The sequence below is a fragment of the Carica papaya genome, chromosome 4 (assembly GCF_054855325.1).
Source record: "Carica papaya isolate Zhongbai chromosome 4, ASM5485532v1, whole genome shotgun sequence".
Taxonomy (NCBI): Eukaryota; Viridiplantae; Streptophyta; class Magnoliopsida; order Brassicales; family Caricaceae; genus Carica; species Carica papaya.
The window spans coordinates 29,499,881-29,526,412 of NC_142312.1; the positions used below are offsets into that span (position 1 = coordinate 29,499,881).

Sequence of the window (26,532 nt, forward strand, 5' to 3'; positions counted from 1 at the left end):
TTTAATCGTTGTATGCACATACACATATCTATGACTTGTAAAGATAATATCCGCATGTGTATTAATATCTATGTATGTACATACAGGTAATTTAACTGGTGGGTTCAATTAATAATATGTTAGAAATGAATGCAACGCATGTATGTACATGGATGAGTTGCGCAAAGCGTTGAGAGTTAAATTGATGCTCTGTGGACACGCAAGCTATGGTTTGCGTGGGACTCATGACTATCTTTTCAAACAGTACACTATCACCTATATCTATTCATGTACACACACACACACACACATATATATATATTATAGCACCTGCCAGAAGCTATACATAATCCTACATGTATAAACATTATAAAAAGGTTGATTAAGGGTATTGAATATTAATGCCAGTGGTCAGTGTGCAGAAACAATTAAACTAGCCACAACACTTGAAATCTGTTTATACGTAAACTTTATCATCTGCATTGATCATATATATACATATATAATATAACCAATCCAATCACTTCCCAGCTGACTATTAATCATCGGAGAATGGTATCTGCAGCACTTCACCGTCTCAATTCTGTTAGAATCGCAAGCAGCCACACACACACACACACACACACACTCAAACACATATAATTAAGTACTATTAAAGAATTAAGAGGAGGAAAATGATGGCAATGAAGAAGGGTGTAATAAGAGAGTGTGTACATATATATATGTATGTAATAAGTAATTTTTAAAGAATGAGGAGAAGAAAGAGGAGAATGTAACAGCAAATAGCAAGTGAGAAAGGGTATGTATAAATAAATATAAGCGAGGATAGATATGTAGATATATATATAATATATATAAAGGAAGTGGTCCTTACCAGGGAAATCCAGAAGTTGAGAGATGAGATCCCCTGTTAGCAGGAGGGTTTTCCAGATGCAAATGATGAAGGGGTAAGAGGAGGCAAGGTGGGCATAAAAAGCAATATTTTTTGTCAAGTTCCATGGCTTTGTTGAGGGAACAAAAGGCAGGATTTAGGCCAAAAAATGCTTCATTACCCTCTTCTCGAAACCACAAAACTCCAACGAGACAAACCATTTTGGGGAACAAAACTCTCCTTTTTCACTTTTTTTATACACGTCTATATATACACACATATACATATATACCCTCTTACCTTCATTATTTTGTTTATTTAACTTGTAATCACTAACATTCACACTAATTAATAACTAGTGAAAAATAATTTATCTTTAATATTGTATCTTAATACTATATATCCATATATTATACGCACACACACACATACACACACGGGCACATAAAACAAAATTAAGCACTAAAATCAGTATAAATATTTGTCAACCAATCTTTTTAACCTATAGCACAAGCACCATTAAGCTAGTATATAAAATAATAATTGAAAAGAGAAGGAAGAAAAAAATACGAGGAAACTTTAAAAAGTTAAAAATGATTCCACGTACTTACATCTCCAACAATGCGCAAAGGCTAGCCGAAGAGGAATCAAGCGGTAGTTAATTAATTAATTAAGTATTAAACTAAATTAAGAAAAGACTAAATGGAGAGGAATTATAGGAGACAGGAGGGAGACATTAATTATGTAAAAATACCAGCCACGTCCAAAACTTAGTAGTGCCTTAACTGCCACAAGATTCCGATCATACATGACCCACCTGAGATTCCATCGGCGGCGGATAAAGCGACGTCGTAGACCGAGGAGCTTCACTGGTCCTCATCCGGAGATGTTACTCATGCATGCATGATTGCTAGCTCATACTATTCCGCCAATTACTTGGTCTGAAATTGTATATCTGAATAACGTATTAATGTCTTTATAAATATAGTTGTTCCATAGAGATGATAATTTATGGAGAAGCTAAGCTCTAGATATATATATATATATATATGTGGTGAATTGAGTAATATATAATTAAAATTGTCTGTATAACAGAGAGGAGGAAGAAGAAGAAGAAGACTCATGCAAGAATTAGTAAATAGAAGCTGGAAGCTGCTGCATGATATTTTGTCAGAAGGGTATATTGTGTGTATATATATAAATATAGCTAGCGCCAGGAGGAGACGAAGAAGAGACGGCGATTGTGCCATCCGAGGAAGAAAGAGTTGTTGAGGATCTGGAGTTTGTATCCCTCAGAAGGGTAATGGAGCCTGAGTAGCAGCTTGGCCTGCGAAAGCGCGAAAGGGCTGAGCGCAACATTTGAAAACCCTGCGCCTCTCATCATCATCTCCCACCACTCAAATCTCTCGTGCCGTTCCCTTCTATTCTCCTGCTGCGCCGTCACAATGTCCACGATCTCCCTTCCAAACCATATCTGCTCAACACCTAGTCTCTCCCGGCTGTTGGGCGGCAGCGTCGCTTCCAGAGACTGAAAAATGGCCGTGTAATGATCCAAAGCGTCCACAAACCGCTGCAGGAAGAGAGGATGGTTGTGGTTCCCTTCTCTCTCGGCTACAGTCACTACAGTCGGATTCAACGCTTTGATTTTCTGCAGCAAGAGTCGCAGCCCCCGCGAGTCGTCATCTTTAATGAGCCGGTGCAGATACAGTACGCAGTTCACAGCTAGGGATTCGTCTGGGAGGATGGCGAGCGCGGAGGGGATGAGAAACAGAGCAAGCGAAGCTGGGTCGTCGTTTAGTACCAGAAGCGGATGGAAACTGAAGCGTATACCCAGTGACTGGGCAAATCTAAAGAGACGCTCGCCGGTCGTGTTGAGCATGTTCAAATCGTGGCCGGTGGCGGTGATCCGCAGCATTGGCGGTGGGTTGAGTGAGTTGTGAGAACGCTCGGCCAAAGCCTGCATTAGAGGAGGCCATTGAACTCCCTGCATTATGTCCAAATCCAGGATGTGTATAGCTTGCTGCCCTACCTCTATAGCTTCCAGTATCGCCTGATTCGCCGTCAGATGGCTAAACCTAATGAAAGGGGTTATCTGGTTCAGTGACAGATAACACGACTGAGATGTCGACGAGTACCGATCCTCCTCTAAACTACTATTAATTACAGGCGTCGGCAAAGCGGCGTCGTTTAAGTTCAAGTTGAGCATCATCAAGACGCTGCCGGAGCCATGGTGAGAAGTGATGCGCATTGAAAGAGCTCTTGCAAACTGGTGGACCAACCTCTCGGTTGAGTCGCCGTAAGGAGAGGAGTTAGCAGAGAGAAATGAGAGGAGACGTTGAGCGGCCGGGAAGTCGGATCGAGAGAGCAGCTCGGCGCAGGTGATGAGGAGTTGGCGCATATGGATAGCTGATGCAGGATGTGGAATGGTAATGTTGTGATGATGATGATCAGACGTGGAGGGGTCATCTTGATCTTGATCTTGATCGTTGAAAGACGAAGATATCAGGGACCCCCCCAGCATCCTTTACTGATCTCCACCACCACTTCAATGGCCTTCTTGTTAAAACATATGCATCTGCTAATCCAAGAAGTTATATACGTACTTATAACAGCTAGTAGTGTATACTATCTATCCATTATCTATATATAAAAACAATATTATATAGAATTATTGAACAGGGCAAGTGAGAAAGCAAAGAGAGGAATAAGATCTTGGTGGTGATGAGAAGGCAATAAACAAAATAAACAAATAAAATAAAAGAGCGGCAGAAGGAGTGGAGGAGGAGTTGGGTGGCAGAGGTTTTTGCTGCTTTAACGTACGTATGTATATATGTATGGTGGTGTGTCGACTGATCAGTACTTTATATTACACAATATTTTTGCCCAAATAATAAATTCTTACGCCGGGGAGGGAGTTTTAGAGTAATTTTTTCGTGTAACAAAAATTGTTTATGATCTTTTCCCTTTAAAATTTATAAGGTCAAATTCTCAACAAAAAAAAACATATATTATATATATATATATGTACATTTAAATGGTAATAAATCACATCCATTATCTCATTATTAGTAACAATGACATGATTATATATATCATCAAAAAAAAAAATCAACAATTGATTAATTAAATAATTTTATCGTTAATTTCTCTATAAGAAATTATGTATTCGAGTTGAGTTATAATCTATATGTTTCTTATTTAAAAGTTATATTTTATTATATTAAAATTAATGTTTATATATTATTTAATTGATAGATATATACATTTTTATTTAATTTATATCTTTTTCAATAATTTTAGCATTTAAATATGAATTACTATATGTTATGATAATAATATATTGATTTATTGACAATTAAGCGAATTATGAGGCAATGGAGCCCGATCTTCCCCCATGTTGTTTAACATTGTAGGAGAAGGGCTCACTACCTTGTTCCAAAAGGTAATTCAGCTAAAGTTTCCATTGGTTGAATCAAGGTGGGAGTTGGTGATGTGTGTTTCAACTTGTTGTAATTTGCTTATGACATTTGGTATTTTATAATTAAGCTTTGGAGGAAGTATTGATAGTTTAGAGAACTATGAGGTGCTTTGAAGTTGTATCAGGAACTCTATTTGAGTTTTATGAAAAGAAACTTATCATATAATAAGTTTAACATCTTAGGATTAACAAGACTCATTAACTTCCATTCACATACCTCAACATCCCTTTGGGTGCAAGACGAATATTGATCCAAACATGACAACTTGCATGAATCATGAAATTAGATCAATTGCACAGACTACATCTAGCTTAGGGTATGTCAAGTAAATTAATGATCTAATTAGACTTCCATATAATCTTATATTTGCTCTCAAAGTACCATTATAATCGAAAAAGTCGATATTGCCTTACAATTATTCATGAGGAATTTCTTCAACAATTTTTCAAGATATTTTTCTTGAGAGATGTATATTCTTTATTTATCTTTTGGACTTGGATCTCAAAAAATATTTTGTGAGACTTAAATTTGTCATCTCATGTTCATGCATTATAACTTTTTTAAATTCTTCAACCATCTTCATATTCATTCATATATAGATTAAATCATCTGTATATAAACAGACGATGAGGAAATCTTATACACATTTTTTCTTCACATAAAGCGTTACTCATTTTGACTCCTCTAAAATTCATTGCAGAGAAAATTGTCATCTATTTTATTATTCCAAGTTGTGGAGCTTACTTTAAGCCATACAATATTTTTTTGAGAAAGTAAACTTTTTGCTCTTGGCCTTTTATCACATAACCTTTTAGTTATTCCATATATACTTTTTATTTTAACTCTATTACAAAATGTTGATTTACTCTCATTGATATACAAGTATATCAAATTGAGTAGTTAGGACAATAATTGTTTTGATTATTTTTATATGTACATCTAGTGCAAATGTTTCATTAAAATCAACTGTTGCCTATTAAGAATAATCCTTTATAACTAATCGAGCCTTGTATTTCTTTGTTGTGTCATCTTCTTTATATTTTGTCTTGTAGATCCACTTTAGATCGATTAGTTTTTTTACCTTTAGGTCGATCTATTAGCTCCCAAGTATGATTCTTCTCAATTGTTGTGATATCTTTATCTATTGCCTTGGACTAAATTTCTCCTTTCATTGCTTCTTCATAATTCTAAAGTTCACATGTAAAGATGCAACATCACAAGTTTAATAAATTTCTTTTAAGATACGCACATTTTTAAGTGGCCTTTTAGAGTTTGAATGTATATTGTCTAATAGTGTAAGATTTGAATTTAGATTAATTGGAGCTGGTACTAGAAAGTTATAATAGTTAATTATTATGGAGAACTTTCTTCTCAATTTGAGGATCCAGATTTATTAAAGATAATGTCTCAAGAGATTATAAATTCTTTTGTCTTTGAATTTACTAAATGATATCATTTGAATTATTCACTATAACCGATGATGATGATATATTTTTTGCTTTTCTCATCAAATTCTTCTCTATGTTGTGAAGGAATATAGCAATAGACAATTCAACCCAAGATCTTAAGAAATTTGCTTAGGGTTTTCATTTATGTTATGCTTTATAGTTTTGCCTTGAAGTGCTTTTATTGATGACCCATTGAGAATATAAACTACAGCATTAACAACTTCAACTCATTTTACATTGGATTGGGATGTTTGATCTATATTTTGAATGGAAAATCTCTTCATTTTGATTCATGAAAGTCTAGTGGCTCCATTAGCTTATTGAATGTGAGTTTAATAATTTTTTTTTTTTTAATTCTCCAATTGCAGCGACTATATGTTCGTATTTTGCTGGTAGATTCTTTTTGAGAATCTTTTTATCTTCTAATTTTCTTCATAACTCCTAATTGCATTGACTATTGTAGGAATCCTGAAAACATTTCTTATAGAACTTTGTTATCTTTCATAAATGAATTATCAAATTCTCACTATAAATTTTGGAGTATTACGAAGATTACTTTTTAATAACCTCCAAGAATTTGCTTTAAAATCTCTCATGTATCTTTAGAAGTGCGTGCATCAGAAATTTGAGAAATAATAGCTTTGCTTATCCTTTAGTGGAGAAACTTCGGTACTTTTGCATCTTTTTAAGCTTCTATTCTTTATAATCTTTCTTTGCTACTGTCCATTTTGCTTAATTTTTGGGATTGGTCGGTGTAAATTCTCTACAATCAATATATTAAAGTTTTCTCCAACAAAGGCGGGTGTTCCTTGTTGAGAATAATTAAAGTGAAAGCTCATGGTTGTTTGAGGTCAAGGCTGTTGGCCAATTGGAAGGTTATTGGATTTTATGAAAAATTGAAGGAGTTGAAGGAACTTGGTTCTTATACCATAATGTTAGAATTTTTTAGATGGATTTATGTGATGGAATTGATTTTGAGATAAAATTCAAAAGGGACAGAACTTGGAAGCCACAAAAAATAAGTACGAAAGTTTAAAGCTCAAAAATGCTTTAAGAGGCTTTTCATTAGAATGGAGCTCTACTATTTTCGACAAGAACACTAACAGGGATGGACATTGAGATAGTTGATGGCTTCTAAGTGGCAATGGATGATGGCTTAGGAATTCATCTTTGGAAAGATATATCTCTTGGGCATGTGCCTCTTATGACATTGTTTCCAAGGATTTTTGCTCCGGCAATGGATAGGAATTTAACAGTGGGTATGTATGCGATAGAAAAAGTGAGCAAAGATGGAGTTGGAATATAGAGTTTGGGATGAGGATCTTGGTATTTAGAATCGTATCAGTAGGAGTGTAACTGATGTAACTCTGTACATGGTGGTCTGGTCAGTGTGGCTGGTTAGGAACGAAAATATATTCAACAATAGTTATACTTCTCCAGGGGAATTGTGAGCGGACTCTAGAAGTGAAAGACTGAAGCCGAACGTTGGGTAACCATTATCATTGGAACGTTTGAAACTTTAATATGGACGCACGTGTTCTGAATAAACAAGAACCGGCCAACATTGGAGGAGTTTAACAGACGGAAGAGTCTTAGATTCTTCTCGAGATCTTTGGTGTTAGGATGTGAGATCTTGCATTGGTGCATGAAGAAAACCGAACTCTCGCACGATGCTCCAACAGAAGGGTTCGACAGAGATCAAAATAAAGTTGAGAATAAGAAAACAGCTCCAACGAAAGGTCCGGCGAAAGATCCAAATGAAGTTCTAAATATTTGTGTTTATTTATCTAAATCTTCAAAAATATTAACATAATTCTTATAATTCTAAATGTATGACTTATAATTAAATCTAATTTATAAACTATAATTAATGACGATAGATACATGAACCATTTAAGAAAACTTAAAAAAGTATATATTAATTATTATATTCATAACATTCGTTTAATTTTTACTATTAACACAAAAAAATTTAAAGATATTGGAATATGTAAATTATTATTTATAGCAGTAAATTCACCTCTCGGCTCTTGTTAACCACCTCGACATAAGATTAGAAGGTAAGCCACTGACTTCATATGTCTCTCTTAATTGGATAGATTCTGTAACAGCCAAATCAGCTGCTATATATTAATTAACAGAGACTAGTGCATGGATTCCGCTGAACAAACAAAAGTACTTAAGCAAACATGACAAGTCATTCCCCAGACGATGAGTTGTGTGGAATCCCAAACATGAAATATCATTGTATGTATATATATATATATATATGTATGTATATAGATATATGGATTGGAAAGGGTAAAGATGGTTGCACTTTACTAACTCGGTTGGAGGAAGAGAGTATCAAGGCCTGGGATTTAGAGCTATAGATGGTGATGAGAAGCCAAGTTGCAATTCCTTTTTTCACATGATAGATTACCAAAATGGAAAATCCCAATAAATCATTTAATTCTACCAGAGAATCTTTCATATGAAAGCCAGGTTTCTCTCCTTTTATTTGTCTCTTGTCTCCTAGCTTCCTCTTAGATTCCCTACTCCCCTTTTTAGTTTACACTCACTTACATATATATATATATATTGTACTTATTGAATGGTGATTTGAACTGCCTTAGAAAAGATTATTTTTGAAGTTAAGAAAAATATCAAAGTGAAAATATTAAGAAAATTAGTTCGAAATTATACATAGTGAAAGAAATAATTATCTTAAAGTAAATTATGTAAACATCGTACCTTGTAATTTATACGTATATTTAATATATTTAAGTGTTTTTTTAGATTTTTTTTAAAATATAAATTAATTGATTAAGATCAGAAAGGAATACGGAAAAGAAAGCTCGCATAAACCATGACTACGAGACAGTTGAAGCTGCAGACAAGTCGATGCAGAGGAAGTGTAATATGCTTTAAGTTAATTACCTATAAATATATATATATATAGAGAGAGAGAGAGAGAGGCTTTGTAAGATCCGTAATTTATATAGAAGGGTTATGAGGAAAAAATAATCTACCAAATGAGTTTTCGTTTTTTTAGAATTTGGAATATATATATATATGTAGATATGTATAACAGACGTGTTTATGTATATATATATATATATATACATGGCGTGGATAAAGTTAAGTAATGTGAAGTAGAAGGAAGAATTAGGAGGGAGCAGTTTGATGATCCGTTGAACAAAAAACACGCAAGAGGATTTGCAGTTTGCAGGGAGAAAAACACGCAAAGTCTTAAATGAGGAATTTTTACATGAATGAAATGGTAAAAACCCAAAATGAATATGTGTATATATATATATATATATGTATTAGACTGGGTACTGGACGAGGATTGTCCGTTTGTTGGATTCGCTGGCTTATCTCAAGACGATGGAAAGATGGATAGATAGATATAGACATCAAAAAGAAAGATAAGAAGACTTTTTCTTACCACGTGGATGGCAGGGGACAACCACACCCCACTACTCCTATTTCATAATTTTCACCGATATTCATATATATATATATATACATAACATGGTTGTTCATCAGCTACATACTAATCGTCTATTTAATCTTGGGATAAACCCATGCAGGGGAATTTTTCAAAAATCTTAAAATGCAGCAGTTCTTACTCTATAGAAAAATTTAAAATTTCATAACCCAAATTACTTCCTTTTAAAAATGAGAAAAAGAATAAGAGAAATTAATAGTAGTAGTCAAGTTTTTATTTATGATTGTTATAAAAAAGGATGTGGGTATATATAAACATTAATAAAATTGTTAAAATTTTAAAAATATATTAATTATAATTAACTCTATTTTATGAACTATAATCCTATAAAAAATTTCAAAAAATAAATATTAAAATTTAATTCATAAACTATGATCACCCAAAAAAAAAATTAAAAGATAGATATTTATAAGATTAATTTTTTTTGTAAGATATAAAGTCTTTCGAATTTGTAAATTATTATTTTTAATTTCTTAATAAGGTAAATAGTTTTCTAAATTTACAAATTATTATTTTTAACATGTTTATCCTAACTATGAGAATGTCAAGATATACCAATTTTAGAACTTTTGAAATTAACAAGAAATCACTTGAATCGGGATAAATTAATCGTAAATAATCATACTTATATTAAAAAAATTAGATTGAATGTTTAAGATAATGAAAATTAAGTAAAATTTAATTATTATAAAGTATTTTCTTTAAATAATGATGTGTGTATTATGTAATATCTAATTAAAGAAAAATAAGAAATGAGTTGAAGTAGGGTTAATTATAAGGAGGGTGGTATAAAGAATAGATGCCATGAATGGTGATGGAATCAGGTGTAAGGTTTGCTTGCAGGAATCAACCACCCCCATCTCTTTTGGTTATGTGTCAGCACTGTAATCTGTAAATCATGATCATTAACACATGCAAGCAACCCCTCCTTTCACTCCTCTTGTCTCCATGCCACGCCCATTTATATATATTCGCATACCTATATATATATATATATGTACATGTACATGCATCATGTTCATGTGTCTGCTTACTTTCTTTGCTTTTTCTTCTCTGCAAGTTACTAGCTAGTTAAACTGATATTAATGATCAATATTATCGTATATATACTTTATATATATATAGATAGATATACAGAAGTATCGCATATTCTTGAGTATTGGCCTGTATGCGCTGCATGCAACAGTGCCAAGAGTACTTGGATCATTCGCCACAGACTGGGGCTCCAAACAAACACTTGTCTGCCGTCATTTTGTTAATTAATTATAAATAATAATAATTAAAAATGACGAACTTTTTTTAGAATATATATATATATATATATATATATATATATATTGATATAACTATTTTTCCTTTGAACGATGTTTGAGTAATTTTATTGACTTCTATTAGGGTGTAAGTTGGTGTTCTGAGTTATACATGTTTCTCTCGTATCTTCTTAATTAAGAATGATATATCTGCATGTATTATCTGATTAATAAAATTTATATGTATTTATTAAAAATTATTTACTAAATAATTTAGGAATGTGAAGTATCATTAATTATTTACTCTGCAGTAATATTTAAGTTATCTGTGGTACGTAGGATCTTACCCCATAAAGAACAGTATATTCGCTTGCTGGAATATTTGAGTATCGTCTGTAGCTTAACTTCGTGGGTTTCTGCATCTGTATGTAATGTATGTATGTATGTATGTACATATGTATATGTGTGTGTGTATATATATGTATATATGTTTGATAGTGGGTAATCTTTTAGGTTGAGAGGTACGGCCAGGGCGGATACTCATGCTTCAGAAATTATATTGCTTTCCAACCTGCTCAACTCAGGTCGATGATTTAGCAGTGATCCAAACAGTAAGCACTGAAAAAGTAGTGCTGCAGGAAACACGAATTATCAATACTTGATGTCAAAACAAATTAATGCAACTAATTTGAATACTATTTATTTGATTTAAACCCTAAATACATGAATTAGTTTATATCATTTTATTTATCTTCAAAAAATAATAGGAATTTAACCTAATTGCAGGCAGATAGAAATTTTTACTCGGTATTTCAGAAACCATCACCATTTGAAAGAATCCGTCAGCTTGATAAAATTGTGTCATGGGCAGAATAAGCTTTAGGATATAGAATAATTTAATTTTTTTAAATAACTGATCTCATTGAACCAATGAATTCACTATTCTTTATGTTCGTGCCTGACTGTATGTGTCTATATACATATATATATATATATAATAGGTGGAGAGAGTTTTTGAGTTTTAATTAGCTAAGCTAGGAAGTATTAGCTTACAACCCTAGCTGTGTTTTGGGACTTCCCTTCAATCAAGATAAGAACAGAAGGATGATAAAAATAGCTGTGTGGGGGTGTGTGTGTGTGAGTGTATATATATAGATATATAATAATGGTGGTAGTACAAATTAAGTAGATAGCATAAGAAAAAGAAGCGATATTCGCGGTGCAGCTTTGGATTTATGGAGTGATGTGGCGGTATATGCATGGGATGGGATTGCGAGGGATGGAGTTTGGAATTCAGAGAGGGGGGGGGGGGGGGGGGGTGTATAATATATTGTATAATATTGTGGAGTGTAAGCATTGAAAAGCTGCTCTGCTCTTACTTTGAATTTTGTAGCCTTCTTCCTGCTCCTTTTATTTTTATTATTATTATTAGGTATGAATGATTTGACATGCTGTAAAAGTCCACCATTAAAATGGGTCCTCCTGTCTCTCTTCTTTTTGTTCATTTCTTATTTAAATAGTATCAAATTATTATATGATTAAGCAAGTACCAATAAAAATGATAATTTTAATCTGGGTTTAGAACTGATCAACTCTGCAGCTGATCATTAGCACGCACCAGAAATAGTTTACAGTAATTTCATAAGACCTTTTGGATCAGCATTCTTCATTCTCCCATAACAAGTAGCAGTTTATTCAGTAAGCAAAAGGAAAAAAAAAAAAAAGAATATTTTAACAAACAAACAAAGACAAGTTTCTCTTCCAACAAATTCTGAGACCAATTTTTCAAGGCAAAAGATTTAAGTCGGGTTTAATCAGACAGCCAACATCATCTATTTCATCTGTAGTGCTCAATACCACCCACAAGATCTGCCAAGGTGCCTAACCAAATTGGACATTCACATATGAAATCATGGGTGGATCCTCGTGTGGATCATGGAAAGGAATTTGCCTTTCATCGGCTTCCATCTTTTCTCGAGGGTTATCAGCCGTGATTGCTGAGAAGCCAGATTCAACCATTTAGTTCTGACATGAGAATCTCTCAAGTTTTATCCTGCTCAAACGAATGCAATGAAGTCTGGGGTTATCAGCCGTAACATGCTTCATAACCACTTTCTCCAACTGGTCGATCTTTTATCCGCCGATAGAAATCTTGGAAGGCTTAAAAGACTATTAACCCTGGTGATACCTTCCAAGGCTGACCATTCATCATCATCAGCATTAGAAATGCACTCAGCTAGGCTCCTCTTAGATTGAATCTCGGACTTTCCAGAAACTGTTTCATTGACTTGTTCGCTGGCAGGAACAATCTCATCTGCTCCTAATTGTAAAGTACCCGAAGACTCTAGAAAAGAAGCCTGAGACTTTTCATCAGGATTTCTTGTCATCTTATATTCTACCACGGCCGTGTTGGCTGCAGATATATGATCTAGAAATAGGCATACAACAGCACAATCATCATTCTTAGAAGTAGGGTATTTAAGCCTCCAAGCTCGAACAGCACAATCTACAAGAGCTCTGGCAGCTGTTGCCTGACTAGGGGCTGAAGCCACTACATCCACAGCTTCTTTATTTGATAGGACATCCCAAACCTATAGCATTAGCTTCGAATTACTAAAAATGGAATTTCATAACTTTTTCTTATAAAATAAAGCAGAAGATGAGAAGAAAAAACTGATTGAAGATTGCAGGCAGGCAGGCTAATTCCCCATAAATTACTTAATTTCATTGGAAACGTTTGGCCCAAGCATTAACCTGGCTGAATAGCATCAGCATGTAACATGGAAATATGAGAAATAAACCAAAAACAGGCAAAAAGAAATATCTAAAATTTGACTTTGTCATTTCCCAACCAAACCTAGTTGATGCGGTTAAAAATGACACTGAAAATTGTAGATTCAAAGCAAAGATTATTTGAGGTCAGAGAATTATGAACAGAAAAATACCCCATCAGTTGCGAGAATAATGAATTCGTCTCTTTCAGTAAGGTGACGGTAGTAAACATCCGGTACAGAAATTAATCCAAAATCCTTCAGACAAAAGTCACCAAAAGCTCTAGCCATTGCCAAACCAGGTGAATCATTATTGGGCAACCATACTCGTGCAACCTCTGGCTCATCTTGCAACGCAAAGACCCTTCCTTTGCATTGCTGGATCCTGGCCGCTTCTCCTTAATAAGGAAACAAACAAAATTTTACTGATGAATAAAAATATCAGCTGCAAAGAGGAGCATCACCTCTCCCATACATAATTAAAATTCACATCCAAAGCGCAATAATGAGCAACTTGTCCGAACGGGCAGACAAATTTGTGCATTTTTGCATAATAGAGAGAGGAGGGCTTACTTGGCAAATCAGGCTTCAAATCCACGGTTAACTGTACAGCAACTAAAGACCTGTCTTTGTCTCTCATGGCAAGAACTGCTCTTGAATCACCAAGATTCCCAATCACAAGATCCTTACCCTAAAAGACATTCCAGTAAATTCCTCAACTTGTTCATGTAATATTCTAAATATTTATTGGAAGAGATCATAGCTTAAACAATCCATAAGGCAATTTATAAGTCCCAACATTCAGCAATGCAACAAAAACCGCAATCTCTATGTAATAATTTATTTATCATCTTAAAAAAGACATATGCATGCTAATACCAAATATATTGGTGATGACTTCCTCAGGCATTGTGGCCTAAAAGGGTCATGCGAGCAAAAACTCATCGATTGGCAAATTCCAAGAGCGATAATTTCTTGAACTTAAGTTGAACTTGCTAAGAGGAAGTTACCAGGAGGATTTATGTGGATGACTGGGGAGTGAGCATGATAGGAGAATTAAGGGTATTTATCTTTTCAAGAACTTTCAAGACACATTTTTCTTCAACATCATGCATACTCGTACTAAAGAATTCTAATCATATTATTTTGCTAAAACTTTTCCCAAGTTCAACGTTTTTAAACTCACAATTTCAGAAATCTCAAGGGTGGATGAATGACAATGCAAATAACCAAAATTTGTAACTTCAATAGTTTGGATGTACAAAAACTTAGTGTTACCCTAGACTATTTTATAATTTTAATTTTCTAGAAGTAGGAAATCGAATGAGATTATTAAGAAAAACTTATACTTAGAAGATTAGGAATTTAGCTTCATTTTTCTTGGAAATCAAGCAGGATTGGCTTAGAAGTTTTAGGATTGGGAAACCAGGGATTAACTTTTCTCTTGTGTATGTCTTGCATTCTATAAATATTAACTTAAAATAGCTTCTGACTTGTAATGAAAAACTGTCAGAAGTTCATCCCTGTTCTCCCAAAACCCTGGAAGGTATGGCTCCTAAGAACTAATTTGCCAAGATAGTTATCTCATATTTTCCGTTACCCTATTAGTATTATGTTATCAGTGCAAAATTTTGGATTCTAAAGTGTTTATATCAGAGTATTTGTCTTAATTCAATGTAAAACATTCTTTCCTTACTGTTCTAAACCAGGTTGATATGAATCTGTCTTTTTCAAAGCTTATACAGCCAAATTATCAATTGACGTGAGAAGGATAAAGTAATTTACGAAGCCTACAAAAGGGATATCTTTTGAACTTAAAATCAGAGTTAAGGCTCCAATAATGACTCTTTGAATGTTGTTAGTAGTTTTTCTTGGGACTATTGTGAAGAAGAATGATCTCCTCGAGCTTTATCTTGTTGGAAGTAGCAAAACTCAGAATACTTTAAGATAAGACAAGATAATACCATATGCTTTGCTCATCATGAATCAGGAAGTGTAAAATGAGGAGATAACCACAATTTACAGTCAATAAACTTTGCATTCTTTATACTTGGTACTAAAGCTCAAAAAGCATATTTTCAAAACAAAGTACATTGTACCAAAGTAACCTAATATGTGGTGCCCCCTATTATTTATCAGCGAGCAGAACAATAATATGTGGTGCTCCCTATTATTTATCAGGTAGCAGAACAAAATTTGTCATACACCGCTTCGAATTAATGTTTCAGAACTTGGCCTTCATCAATTTGATGCTGAAACTGACTCAAGACTACTCATAACAAATATGAAATCTGACTGCAAAATAAATTCTAATTCCTTCCAACTTCCCCAACTGATGCAAACATTATCCATATTATCGAGCGTATAAGATTCAGCACAGTAGCATAACAATTACTTGGCAATCAACTTTCCGACAAAGAATGAGTTACCTATGCTAACCCTTTGGTAATTCCTGAAAATACCAAATTGAAGTTGGCATAAGGATATTAATTTCCATTGAGACTGAATCATTGAAGCATCTAAGGAACAACTATTAAGAAAAATTGAAAACATTCAATGAAGACTGAGAAAAGTATTGTCAATTTATGGACAGTTAAAGTAATGCTAGAACCTCCAAAACGACGGTACCTATTACTTCCCCATCTGACCCCCAAACCAAAAATAAAAGAGTTGTAAGCTTACAAACTACCTGCTTGATCAGAGCAACAGCTGTCGATCCACTACAGAAGCAATCAATTCTTGGATGCAACTTCAACTCCTTATCCATTAACTTAAAAGCTTTCAACATAGATTTTTTAAGTGGAAGATACATCTCAGGGAGCTTTTCTTTTCCCTCAACCTCCGGTTCATGCCATTCATCATCCATGCTCATGGATCCAGTTTCATCTATACATGTACTTCCAGGAGCATTTTCAGTCTCAGCATTCAAAGTAGCTTTCCACTGAGTACACAGTATAAGAGGAAGAGAATCTCGAACTTTCTTTGCAACCATATGACCCAAAGGACCATGACCGTCAAATACCCCACAAAAAACTGTATCATTTCTTGAGCTGAAATTCTGAAATAAAACCATTCCAACCTACAGTTAGATACACCACTGCCAAAAACAGAGAGCAAGAAAGGATGTTAATTATTTACATCTACAAGGAGCAGAATGATCTTGTATTAATCAAGCAAAATACACGAATAGAATTAGACAGCATGCCTGAGTATAAATGTCACCATGCTCTGAATGTAAGCAATCCAGGAGATAGAAGAATTTGAAAAATAACTACTGGAACAATAACAGTAAAATAGTTACGCTAAAAAGAGACGTGAAAGCCAAATAAATCAAAAGATTCATGTTTGGTTCAGGAAGGAGTGATGGAATTTTTCAAATGAATGTAAGACAATCTACTTATGTTAAGTGATTCACTAATTTTTTTTAAAAGAAAAAAATTGATACAAAATTGTCTTGCATAAAAAAAATCTCATTTACTAAGCTGACTACTAAATACTGCAAGAAGAGCACAATGATTCAGTTCAGGCATGACACACCAGTACACTAACAGTTTACCTAAGCAAGGTCATGCAAAAGGAAATGCTCATCCATCAAGAAGTGAAAAGGCTGTTTTGGACATGTAACTAGTAGAAAAAGAATGACTACAATAAAATTCAAGCTAATAAGAAGAAAATCAGCTTACCACTGTAGAGTATATGTGGGAAAATAATGAATCAGGTTTATGCAGGCTAATGCAGATGCGTAATCCCTACGGATTGTTAAAGTTACAGGGGTAATGGTAAGAGAAAAGGAGAAAACTAAAGCTTGGACTATACTTAAGCTCAATAGATTCATCTCCCAAATGCCAAATGTTAACATGAAACTTGGTTCTAGCATTTTAATACCTCTCACTAAAAGTTGCAAATGAATATTTAGTTCTCGAACATGAACAATCACAAGAGGCATTTTCCTGCATTTTAAATTCCGGGTTCTCTTTCTTAAAAGTCCATAATCCTAATATTCACTCACGAGTTATACCTCAAGGAAATTGACCTTCATAGAAGACTAGCAATCTTATCAGTGTGGATAGCAGTCAGGTGGGCGTGACATGGTGTCAAATAATATTTTGCACCTCACAGAGCAATGTTTGGTTCTACATTGGGAAACAAATTATCCTTTTGCATCAAAATAGTAATCATTGAACTAATTATTCTTGCTTTGTTTCAAAAGGCAACATCTATCATATCCAGATCCTCCAAAAATTTATCCTAACCCATGGATGAGAGAAAAGTACAAGGGAGAAAATACCCAGAGAGCCATTTCCAGATAAAGTATTCAATTATCCTAAAGAATTGAACTTTAAAAGTTGCAAGTATTCTATTATCCAAGTTGGATCTTTACTATGGGAATGCGATTGGACATGCGTTGTAATTGGGGCATTAAGTAAGAAGTACGATAATAAGAGTTAGAAAAGGAAATAATTAAAGAAATAGATAAGAAGAGAAAGCAAATTTCGGACCTCCCAAACAATCATGGCGTCTTGATTGGTTCCTTTCTTGCCCTGTTGGGTGTACAAACAGGCGATTTTACTAGCACCATTCATGAACATCCTCCCCGATATGTGATGAAGCTCAGCATCATCCTCGCCGTTCTTGACATCTCTTATCTTTCTCCAGCGACCTGAGTCGGAGCCGGAGCCTGAGCCTGAGCCTGAGCGCTGCTGTCTCTGAAACTGAGAGGAAGCAGCTGCAGCTGCAGACGCTCCCACCTCCATACTTTCCATCACTTGCTCATGACTTCTCCTCTTCCCGATTGACGAGCAAGAAGACCCCATTTATGACCCTCTCAGAAAACCAAACACTGTTATCTCTCAGTTCGAGTCAGAGCAGAAACAGAGAAGAGCAAAAAAAGAAGCTGATTAGGAGAGATTAATGAATCCGTACAGATCTGATGACCATCCAGCTCTGAGCTTCTTAATATTCATTCATTCACTTCGGGTGGGTGAGATTAAAAAACCCACCTACCTTCGTGCTAGAAACCAACCTTCACAAATAAATGACACCAGCTTATTTGAAATTTGAAATTTTTTATTTCCAGAGGAGAAGAAGCAGCCATGTTTTTTCAAGTGGGAAACTTTTTGAAGCTAGCAAACCCACTTTCCTATTTTCCTTTTGAGCAACATATTAAATGGAATCTTTTTGGTCTCAGTTTGAGACAAAGCTTAATTTTGACTTCTTGTGAAGTTTGAAGCAGAGCTGAATCTTTTCCAGAAACACGTATATATGGTTTATCCCTGTCCTTGATGAATCTGTAGGTATTTGCTAGAGTCAAGTTAACGCAGCTTTGTTGAAGCAGGATATTGTTATTTTTTTCAGTTCTTGTTGACGAATAGGCTTACCGCGTGAAGACTTTGTTTTTTTGTTTTTTTTTTTTTTGCCCTTTCTTATTGTTATTTTTTGACCTGAATTTTTAATTTTTGTTATCATTGAAATATATTTCTTCGGTCAAATATTGATTATATTCATATTTAGTTTCCAAATTTAATTGTTTGACATGTAAAAATTAATTATAATTCAATTATTTCATATATAATTGTAATTATATTTTGTTATTACCATTTCATGTTACACTATTTTATTTTTAAAAGATAGATAATTATTATATAATTAATACATGTTTAAATAGTTAAGATAAAATTATAAATACTATAATATAAAATATTTTTATATTAGGTGCGCGTCTAGAGAATCTATTTTTCTTATCTTATCGCTTTTAAATTTTGATGTAACTTGAGTAAACAGAAACTGTAATTAAATTATACATCTGTTACTAAAATTTATCGTGTATAAAAATTCTTTCGGAATTAAACTATAAGCGATGATGCTATATTTTATAAAAATAATAAAAAAATAAAAAAATAAGTCAGATAAATTACTTACAAAAATTTAAAATGAAACTAAATAATTTAATTTTCCAATTGCCAAATATAGAATAATAGTGGACTATCATTTGTTTTAATAGGAGACAACAATAGAATTCAAAATTCAAAGTTACTAAATTTTATTAAATAAATATGATATACTGCAATCCATCACAAATTTTTACAAGGAAAAAGATGATGGTCATGTATATGATGATGGTATACTGTCTGGATCTGATTGAATTCTGTGATGAATGTGAGTGTATGACATGTAGATATACCACATGAACACTCCTTTCCTTATTGAGAAATTTCTGTCTGCAACTTTTATTTTCTTCCTGGTTAAGATTAGATACTTTTAATGGTAAAACTATTTATGTTTTGCTTTTTAGGGTTTGATAATTATTTGCAACAAAAATATAAACTTTAGTTTCCAGATATTACCGTCATAATTAATACATATGTATATGTGTATGTATGCATATATGTTGTATATGGGAATCTTGCTACCCTCATGTTGCTTACCTGACAAGTACTACGAAGAGCTTCATGGTAATCATAAGTACACGTTACGTATGAGAATACTCGGGTTGTCGTGTAATAATTATAGACATACTCTTTTTTGTTTTTAAATTTTCAGAGAAAAGAGTAGTTTAGATGTTATCTCAATTAAATATATATATATATATATATCAAAGTCCTAATAATTCACTGAATAAAATACAATATGGTAAATAATCTCAACAATAAACTAATAAATTAAGTGTTTAACTACCTTAATTAATGTTATAATCTCATAATTAAGTAAATAATGAAACAACATTGCAACTAAATTAGTCCTTCAAATTTACAAATACAAACTCTTCTATTCTCTCCAGTGCTTAACACAATGCACCTGGATCTAAAAGGACTAGCAACAGCTAAGAGCGAAAACATTTCGGAGGAAGAAGGCGCGAAAAAAATAAAAAGAAATGGAAAACTAGATGATATGCAATATTTTCTTCTTTTTTCTCAGACAAAAGTGAATACAAGATTCAAGTTCGTCCTACAAAAACTTTTAGATCCATTCCTTCGGGTTGATACAAGCATCTAGCAGTTTCCACTCTTCACTTCCTTCCTCAGGTTTCTGGATATAAAGCATGACAGTCCAGGTGAGGAAATTAGCATTAATTTCATTGCAATAAACAAAATTCTAAATGCTGTTAGGAAGAAGTCTAGAAAAGCTTACGTGGTCATATTCCCATCGTGAAGTTAGGGGAAGAGAAACAAGAATGCTCTCAATTCGGCCCCCTGTCTTCAAACCAAATGTTGTACCTCGATCGTAAACCTTTGAAGAGAAGCCAATCAAAAACAAATATAAGGCTTACATTTCCAAGAGAATTTTAAGCAGTTGAAGTTTTTAGAGTTGGTTTATTATACCAAGTTGAATTCCACATAGCGCCCTCTTCGCAATTGTTGCCATTGTTTATGCTGATCAGTAAATGGCGTGTCTTTTCTTTTCTCAATGATTGGTATGTAAGCAGGAACAACAGAATTTGCACACTCTGCAGGAGAGAACATTAGATTTATGGATAAGCATATTTGAATACTACAAAACCACCAAAATATAAGGTTACGTTTAAAGTATTAAGCAATTACCAGTGGCAAACGCCAGAAGCATCTCCTGACCACAATCATTTAGATCATCAAAAAATATTCCCCCAAGTCCTCGCCTCTCACCTCGGTGCTGCAATATAGCATCAAAATGAAGTCCGATCATTTGAAACATAAGCTAAATGCTGCAACTTTGAGATTACTATCAGCTAAATGCTGCAAGTTTGAGATTACTATCTATTTCCCCGCTAAAACATCTTGAATGATGATGCAGTTGGTAAAAGCACTGTACTCTTCCCAATAGGGACAAACAATCAAACTCAGGTCTGACAATCAATGCAAAAAGGGTATTTCTACTTAGCAGTGACAAACTGATAAGGTCTTAAAGCAGTTTTCCATGAAATCACAGCCCATTATAGAATAGCTCTGCTTCAGAATGTCACTGATTCTACCTGAATATATTAGAAACAGATGACATACCTACAATCCCCAACATGTATATTAATATTTTCATCTTATTATCATGTTTGCAGGTCGCAGGTGCTCAGATTTAACTTAAAAGCCTTTAAGGAACCAAACTAATCTATTCAGCCAATTCCTAAGTAAGTTTCCAATGGAAAAAATCAGTAGGTTGGCCAGTCAAGTAAAAGTCATCGGAACCAGTTTAGAGAATTTAATACATTAATAATGTTCTAACTCTTCCAAGTTCCAACAGAGCTTTTAAAATTACATTTGATACATGCGGCTGTTGAGTATATCATGCTGACATGGGGATGACTTCAGACCCAAATCAAAATGACAACATCTACGCTCCAAACAAAGCAAATTCTTTTCTTTTTACATTTATTGCTTAGCTATTGAAATGCACAAAAATTATCTAACAGAGGCCTTTTCATTCTATAGCTTTTCATCATATTACAAGGCTTAAGTAGTTCGAAGCCAGATCTTTTTTCATTAGGAAGGAAAGTGATAACGTGCATGCTAAAGCAGATTTATTCATTTTAATGTTTATTGCTTAGGTATTGAAAATGCACAAAACTTATCCACTAAAGGCCTTTTCATTCTATAGCTTTACATCATGGGTTCTGATTAACAAGGCTTGACTACTTCGAAGCCAGAATTTCCTTCATTAGGAAGGACTAGGAATGACGCTACCATGCAGGCTGGAAATGGGATCGCCTTGCAAAAAGAATAGACCTAATAGTACTTGTAATTGTGAAAATGGTCCATTTTTAAGGACACTCATAAATGGTTAAAATTTCAGAGAAAATGTCAATTACTGAGGGTGTTATTCAAAATGCTCTAGATGCTGAATTCTGATCATGTTTTCACACATTACATATATATATATATATAGGTAGAGAATATAAAATATGCTTATAAATAAATAAAGCATATAGACCATGTAACTCTTGTTATTAGTAACCAATTATTACTCTGGAACAAATTGACTCTGAGAATTATATAATTAAATGCCAAAACAGCATCACACAATAGCATAAAAGGATAAAATGATATCCACGTTTTTATTTCAAAAAATAAAATAAAAGGTTAAAATGATTAGCTATACCTTAATATAGAAGTAATCATCACACCATTTCTTGAAACGGGGATAAAATGTAGGATCAAATTTGTCACATGCCTTTTTTTGAACCTACAATAGACGACCTGCATCAGTTCACACTCGTAACAAGTCGCTATATGGGGAATTATATCAATTAAATATCAAGCACACATTTCTTCATGTATTGCATGCAAAAATATATTTCATCAAGCACATAATTTGACACATATCTCACGAGATAATATACTCAGTTTAAGAGACACATGAGAGAGAGAGAGATCGAGAGAGAGTACCGAATGAAAGTGTTTGACATCCTCCTCAAAGATATAAGCAGGGGTCAAATCTGTCCCACCACCAAACCACCATTGCCTTGGTGATCCAGGAGCATCTAAATGATTGAGAAGTGTTATAAATTTTTCTAGCTGTTGCCTCTTTCTAGTGCACGAAAAAACTGATGAAATTAACATACATGAAAATTATTTTGAATATGCAGCCTGAGCAAAAAGACCAAAATATCCAGTTCCGATAGGCCCCTTATTTAGGTTAATTAAAAAGAGGAAAGGGTCCCTTTTGCTTAAGCATAAGATCCCAGTCACAAAAGGTGAGCAGCTAAAAAGGAACAAAACCAAAAAGGAAAAAGAGCATTCAAACTCAGCAAGTCATCCCAATTTTGCACCCAAGAAACTCTCAACAAGAGAGTAGAATCCGGTAAATTGCTGAAGAGTACTTTCTCTTACCCTATTCATATTAATTCTCCTTCAAATTGCATTTGAAAGATCCAAGCTACTCTAGTCTTCAACCATAATTTTGCATAGAAGCAACTCCTCAACAAGACAGCATGGTCCTGGAAATTGCTGAAGTGTGCTTACTTTCCTTTCCTCAAACTAACCCTCCTACAAATTGAGTTAGAGATTACCCTAGCCTTCTTCCCTTGCATTGCATTTCACACAAACATCTTCTATTCTCATACAATTTTAAACCAACTTAACTTACATCTTCCATTCCATAATGATGAATTTGTAGTCTCATCAATCAATAAATTAACAATAAATACACCTAACCTAAATTGAACATAAAATTGATTTGAAATTGAAAGGTTATTTTCATTTAAACTTCTATCACTACATTCTCATTCCTATCTCATGGAATTTAAATTGGAACCAAACTCAAGTTGATTTCTATTATTCTAGTTTTGATTTTAAAAAAAAAAAAGATTTCCATTAGTCTAGATTTTTACCAGTTTTTGATATTTTGTCAATATTCTCCCCCTTCTCCCTATTTTCCCTAAACTCTTCCATTTGTTGTCTGTTTTTCTCATTCTTATCTCTTATAGCATATCATCTGGTATCACAAAAAACTTCTCCTGCATCAAAAGGTAAATGTCCAAAATTCTTCACATGGAAATTTTAAGCTCTTCCTAGAAACAAACATGAAAATCCTCCTCCATCTGATTAAACTAAGTTATCTGAGACTTCACTCTTATATCTTTGCTTCATGAAAATCCTCCCCCATCTAATTAAACTAATATATCTGAGACTTCACTCTTATATCTTCATTATCTCTTAGAAAAGATACAGCCATTACCAGCATAAATTTCTAAGAGTGGATCAGGCAAAGCATAGGCCTCAAGCAACTTGGTTTTTGTGCTGGTATAAGTTTTGAAGGTAAAGCATTATATTATTGTAGATTGAACAAACCTTAATATCAAGGATAAAGCACAACATCACACAATTTCTCCATACCATGCAAGTCATACATAAGAAGCTATCCAGCTTTAATTAGGGAAACAAATGAAACCATTGAGGATTACCCTAAGCAAATGAACAATGGGGAACAGCAGTACCTTTTGGCACATCAGTCTCAAAATAGCGATAATTAAAATGCAGAGTTGGTGCAAATGGATTCTTCGGATGCAGGACCTGAAAAGAATTGGGGATAAAATATAAGAATTTGGATTCAAAATGATAAATTTGATACTGGAGCTGCAAATTCCGATTTCAAGGTTGTTCAAGGTTTCATATTCCTCTTCAAGATTGTAGGAAAGGGAACGAGAAGGAAGAAAAAGTTGGGTTTTTATACACGTGTCTCGTTTTCAAGAAAATTGGAACTAAATCCTCTTCAAGGTTATCACTGACATGCTCAAAATTGAAACAAAGGATTCAAAGAAGATGGAGAAAATGAAATTACCGAGCTGATACCGGCGGCGAAGAAGGGAATAGGACCTGGTTTCACATCGGAGGAAGCAGCCTTGGCAGCCCTATAAGCTTCCGGCGGCATAACACCGTAAACGACGGAGACATTGACGCCGGCCTTCTCCCAAACGGCACCGTCTTGCAAGACTCTGCTGATGCCGCCACCACCGCCGGGCCTCGACCACACGTCCTCCTTGAACTTACTCCCTCCTTCAACATCCTCTATGGCCTGACAGACGCTGTCCTGGGCATCCCTTATCATCTTCTCGAAGCGGGACCTTATCGAAGAATGAGAAGCAGAGGAAGACAGGGCGGCGGCGTCACCATCAGATTCTCTGAGAAATGTGTCCGGGCGCTCGGTCTCAGGGGTTTCCTTCTCGATTGAAACCGCCGACTGAATTACTGGCGTGCAATTGTAATTTCTAAACTTCTTCGCTTGAACAAGACCGATTGTTCTAGATGATGAAAAACGCAAGTGGATCTTCGTGGAACAAGAAGATGAAGCAGATGGACACGGGAGGAGAGAAGCGGTAGGAGAGAGCGTGATGGTGGGTGCCATTGGAAAAGAATCGGTGAGTTTTATGTTGAATCTGTACTGGGGGGTGATGAGAATTTGGATTATGTTGTTATATATGTTGATAAGGTGTCGGCCCACGTTGAGAGAATGTGCCAATGGTCAATGGTTTTTACCAAATTGGGAAGCTCGATAGTGTAGATTAGATTAGAATATCTTCTTCTCTGTTGTTCAAACTTAAAGTAGAAGGCCTACTGTTTTCTGAATACCAGGGGAACTGGAGGAATTCTCAGGCAGTAATCCATGCGCGAGCTTCGTCAACTCTTGACTCACATAGACAGGAAAATTTTGATTATTCAAATTAATGTGATGATCATTCAAACAATTTGCTAGAATAAATAAAATCATTTAACAGAGTTATCTTAGACGTATACAGAGAAATTGAAGACAATGATAATTCTAATGAAGCCCAAACGCAGTTCTTCTTTCATTCGGCCACAAGACCAGGGCCCAACATAAACCGAGCACAACCCAGCTTCGTACATACACGACATGGTTAGCTACTTGGAAGGGCATGCGAGAAAAGAGGAGCTCGTGAGAGGAATCCAAAAGCTTCCGGAGAACGCATATATTTGCAACGATTATAATTTTATAATAAAATATTATTTTTTATTTAATAAAAATAATTGTAAAAAGTGATATTATTTAAAAAAATTAGTTTATTAATTTATTTATTTTTTCATATTTTTAAATTCATTTAATTTTTTAATATACTATTAAAACGAAAAATTATAAATTTTTTTTTTTTATTTTCTTAAATACTATTACGAGTGGAATAATAATATTTCTAACTTTATTATTTGTGTTTTTCAACTCTAATCTTATTAGATACTTAGTCGGCAGCATTTATGATGTGTTTAATGAGTTAAGAAATTAGTTGTATTTACCAAGTCTTTAAGGATAAATATGTAGAATCTCAGTGAATAAGTTGATTTATATTTTGAATTCGTTGGATCCTATTTTGTAGTTAATTAGTTGATGTAAAACCTATTCAAAGGGCCGTTGTTTAATAAAAAGTAGAACATTGATTTTCTTTCATCATTTCACTTATTCTTGCTGCTATTTTAACAGTTGTATTAGAGCCTCTAAAAGGAGATATACAACAGTAACTTCCTTTTCCTACGATGTCATCTGAAACTTTTGTCCAACTAGTTATACCTCGCTTTGATGGTCATTATGATGATCATTGGAGCATCTTAAAGCCAAAAATTATTTATTCAAAGCCATAGGTCGTTTAATTCTAGAAACAATTTTGTGCAAGGATATATTGAAGCACATTTGGAACTCTATTTAAAGGGTTGTTGCTTAATAAAAAGTAGAGCATTGAATTTCTTTCATTCTTTCACTTATTCTTGCTGCTATTTTAACAAATCCATCTATTATTTTATTACTATGTACTTTTTAAAAATTGGTGACTA

The 26,532-nt window shown here is 34.0% G+C and overlaps 3 protein-coding genes across 4 annotated transcripts; all 3 read right to left on the minus strand.

Annotated features, from left to right (window-relative positions):
* Window positions 1-1,409: 1,409 nt before the first annotated feature.
* LAS (GRAS family transcription factor) lies at window positions 1,410-3,649 on the minus strand. The gene has a single exon (XM_022050274.2). The coding sequence runs from the start codon at window positions 3,369-3,371 to the stop codon at window positions 2,058-2,060; it is 1,314 nt and encodes a 437-aa protein (XP_021905966.1). The 5' UTR covers window positions 3,372-3,649; the 3' UTR covers window positions 1,410-2,057.
* An 8,508-nt stretch (window positions 3,650-12,157) lies between these two features.
* On the minus strand, window positions 12,158-18,631 carry LOC110820784 (putative protein phosphatase 2C 6). 2 transcript variants are annotated; one of them, XM_088218850.1, is made up of 6 exons: window positions 18,215-18,631; window positions 17,791-18,131; window positions 15,981-16,349; window positions 13,865-13,982; window positions 13,466-13,689; window positions 12,158-13,111 (listed from the first exon to the last, which is right to left on the minus strand). In XM_088218850.1, the coding sequence occupies exons 2-6, from the start codon at window positions 18,103-18,105 to the stop codon at window positions 12,623-12,625; spliced, it is 1,515 nt and encodes a 504-aa protein (XP_088074976.1). In that variant the 5' UTR covers window positions 18,106-18,131; window positions 18,215-18,631; the 3' UTR covers window positions 12,158-12,622. The 2 variants fall into 2 exon arrangements, with proteins under 2 accessions (XP_088074976.1, XP_021906064.2); XM_022050372.2 differs by having other exon boundaries at window positions 17,791-18,631.
* A 1,295-nt stretch (window positions 18,632-19,926) lies between these two features.
* On the minus strand, window positions 19,927-25,412 carry LOC110823695 (coproporphyrinogen-III oxidase 1, chloroplastic-like). Its single transcript, XM_022054134.2, has 8 exons — window positions 24,536-25,412; window positions 24,192-24,267; window positions 22,642-22,736; window positions 22,355-22,438; window positions 20,830-20,917; window positions 20,611-20,735; window positions 20,420-20,518; window positions 19,927-20,317 (listed from the first exon to the last, which is right to left on the minus strand). Exons 1-8 carry the CDS (start codon window positions 25,097-25,099, stop codon window positions 20,249-20,251), a joined length of 1,200 nt encoding a protein of 399 aa, XP_021909826.2. The 5' UTR covers window positions 25,100-25,412; the 3' UTR covers window positions 19,927-20,248.
* Window positions 25,413-26,532: the final 1,120 nt, after the last annotated feature.

Excerpts from the sequence above, each read along its gene's own strand:
- LAS (XM_022050274.2), bottom strand. The coding sequence starts at position 3,371 with ATGCTGGGGGGGTCCCTGATATCTTCGTCTTTCAACGATCAAGATCAA.
- LOC110823695 (XM_022054134.2), bottom strand. The coding sequence starts at position 25,099 with ATGGCACCCACCATCACGCTCTCTCCTACCGCTTCTCTCCTCCCGTGT. Across the intron at positions 20,736-20,829 it reads GCTTCTGGCGTTTGCCACTG|AGTGTGCAAATTCTGTTGTT; the intron begins GTAATTGCTTAA and ends TCTCTCCTGCAG. Across the intron at positions 20,318-20,419 it reads CACGATGGGAATATGACCAC|AAACCTGAGGAAGGAAGTGA; the intron begins GTAAGCTTTTCT and ends CTTTATATCCAG.
- LOC110820784 (XM_088218850.1), bottom strand. The coding sequence starts at position 18,105 with ATGGGGTCTTCTTGCTCGTCAATCGGGAAGAGGAGAAGTCATGAGCAA. Across the intron at positions 16,350-17,790 it reads ACGCCATGATTGTTTGGGAG|AATTTCAGCTCAAGAAATGA; the intron begins GTCCGAAATTTG and ends GTTTTATTTCAG. Across the intron at positions 13,983-15,980 it reads CTGTTGCTCTGATCAAGCAG|GGTAAGGATCTTGTGATTGG; the intron begins GTAGTTTGTAAG and ends AATGTCTTTTAG.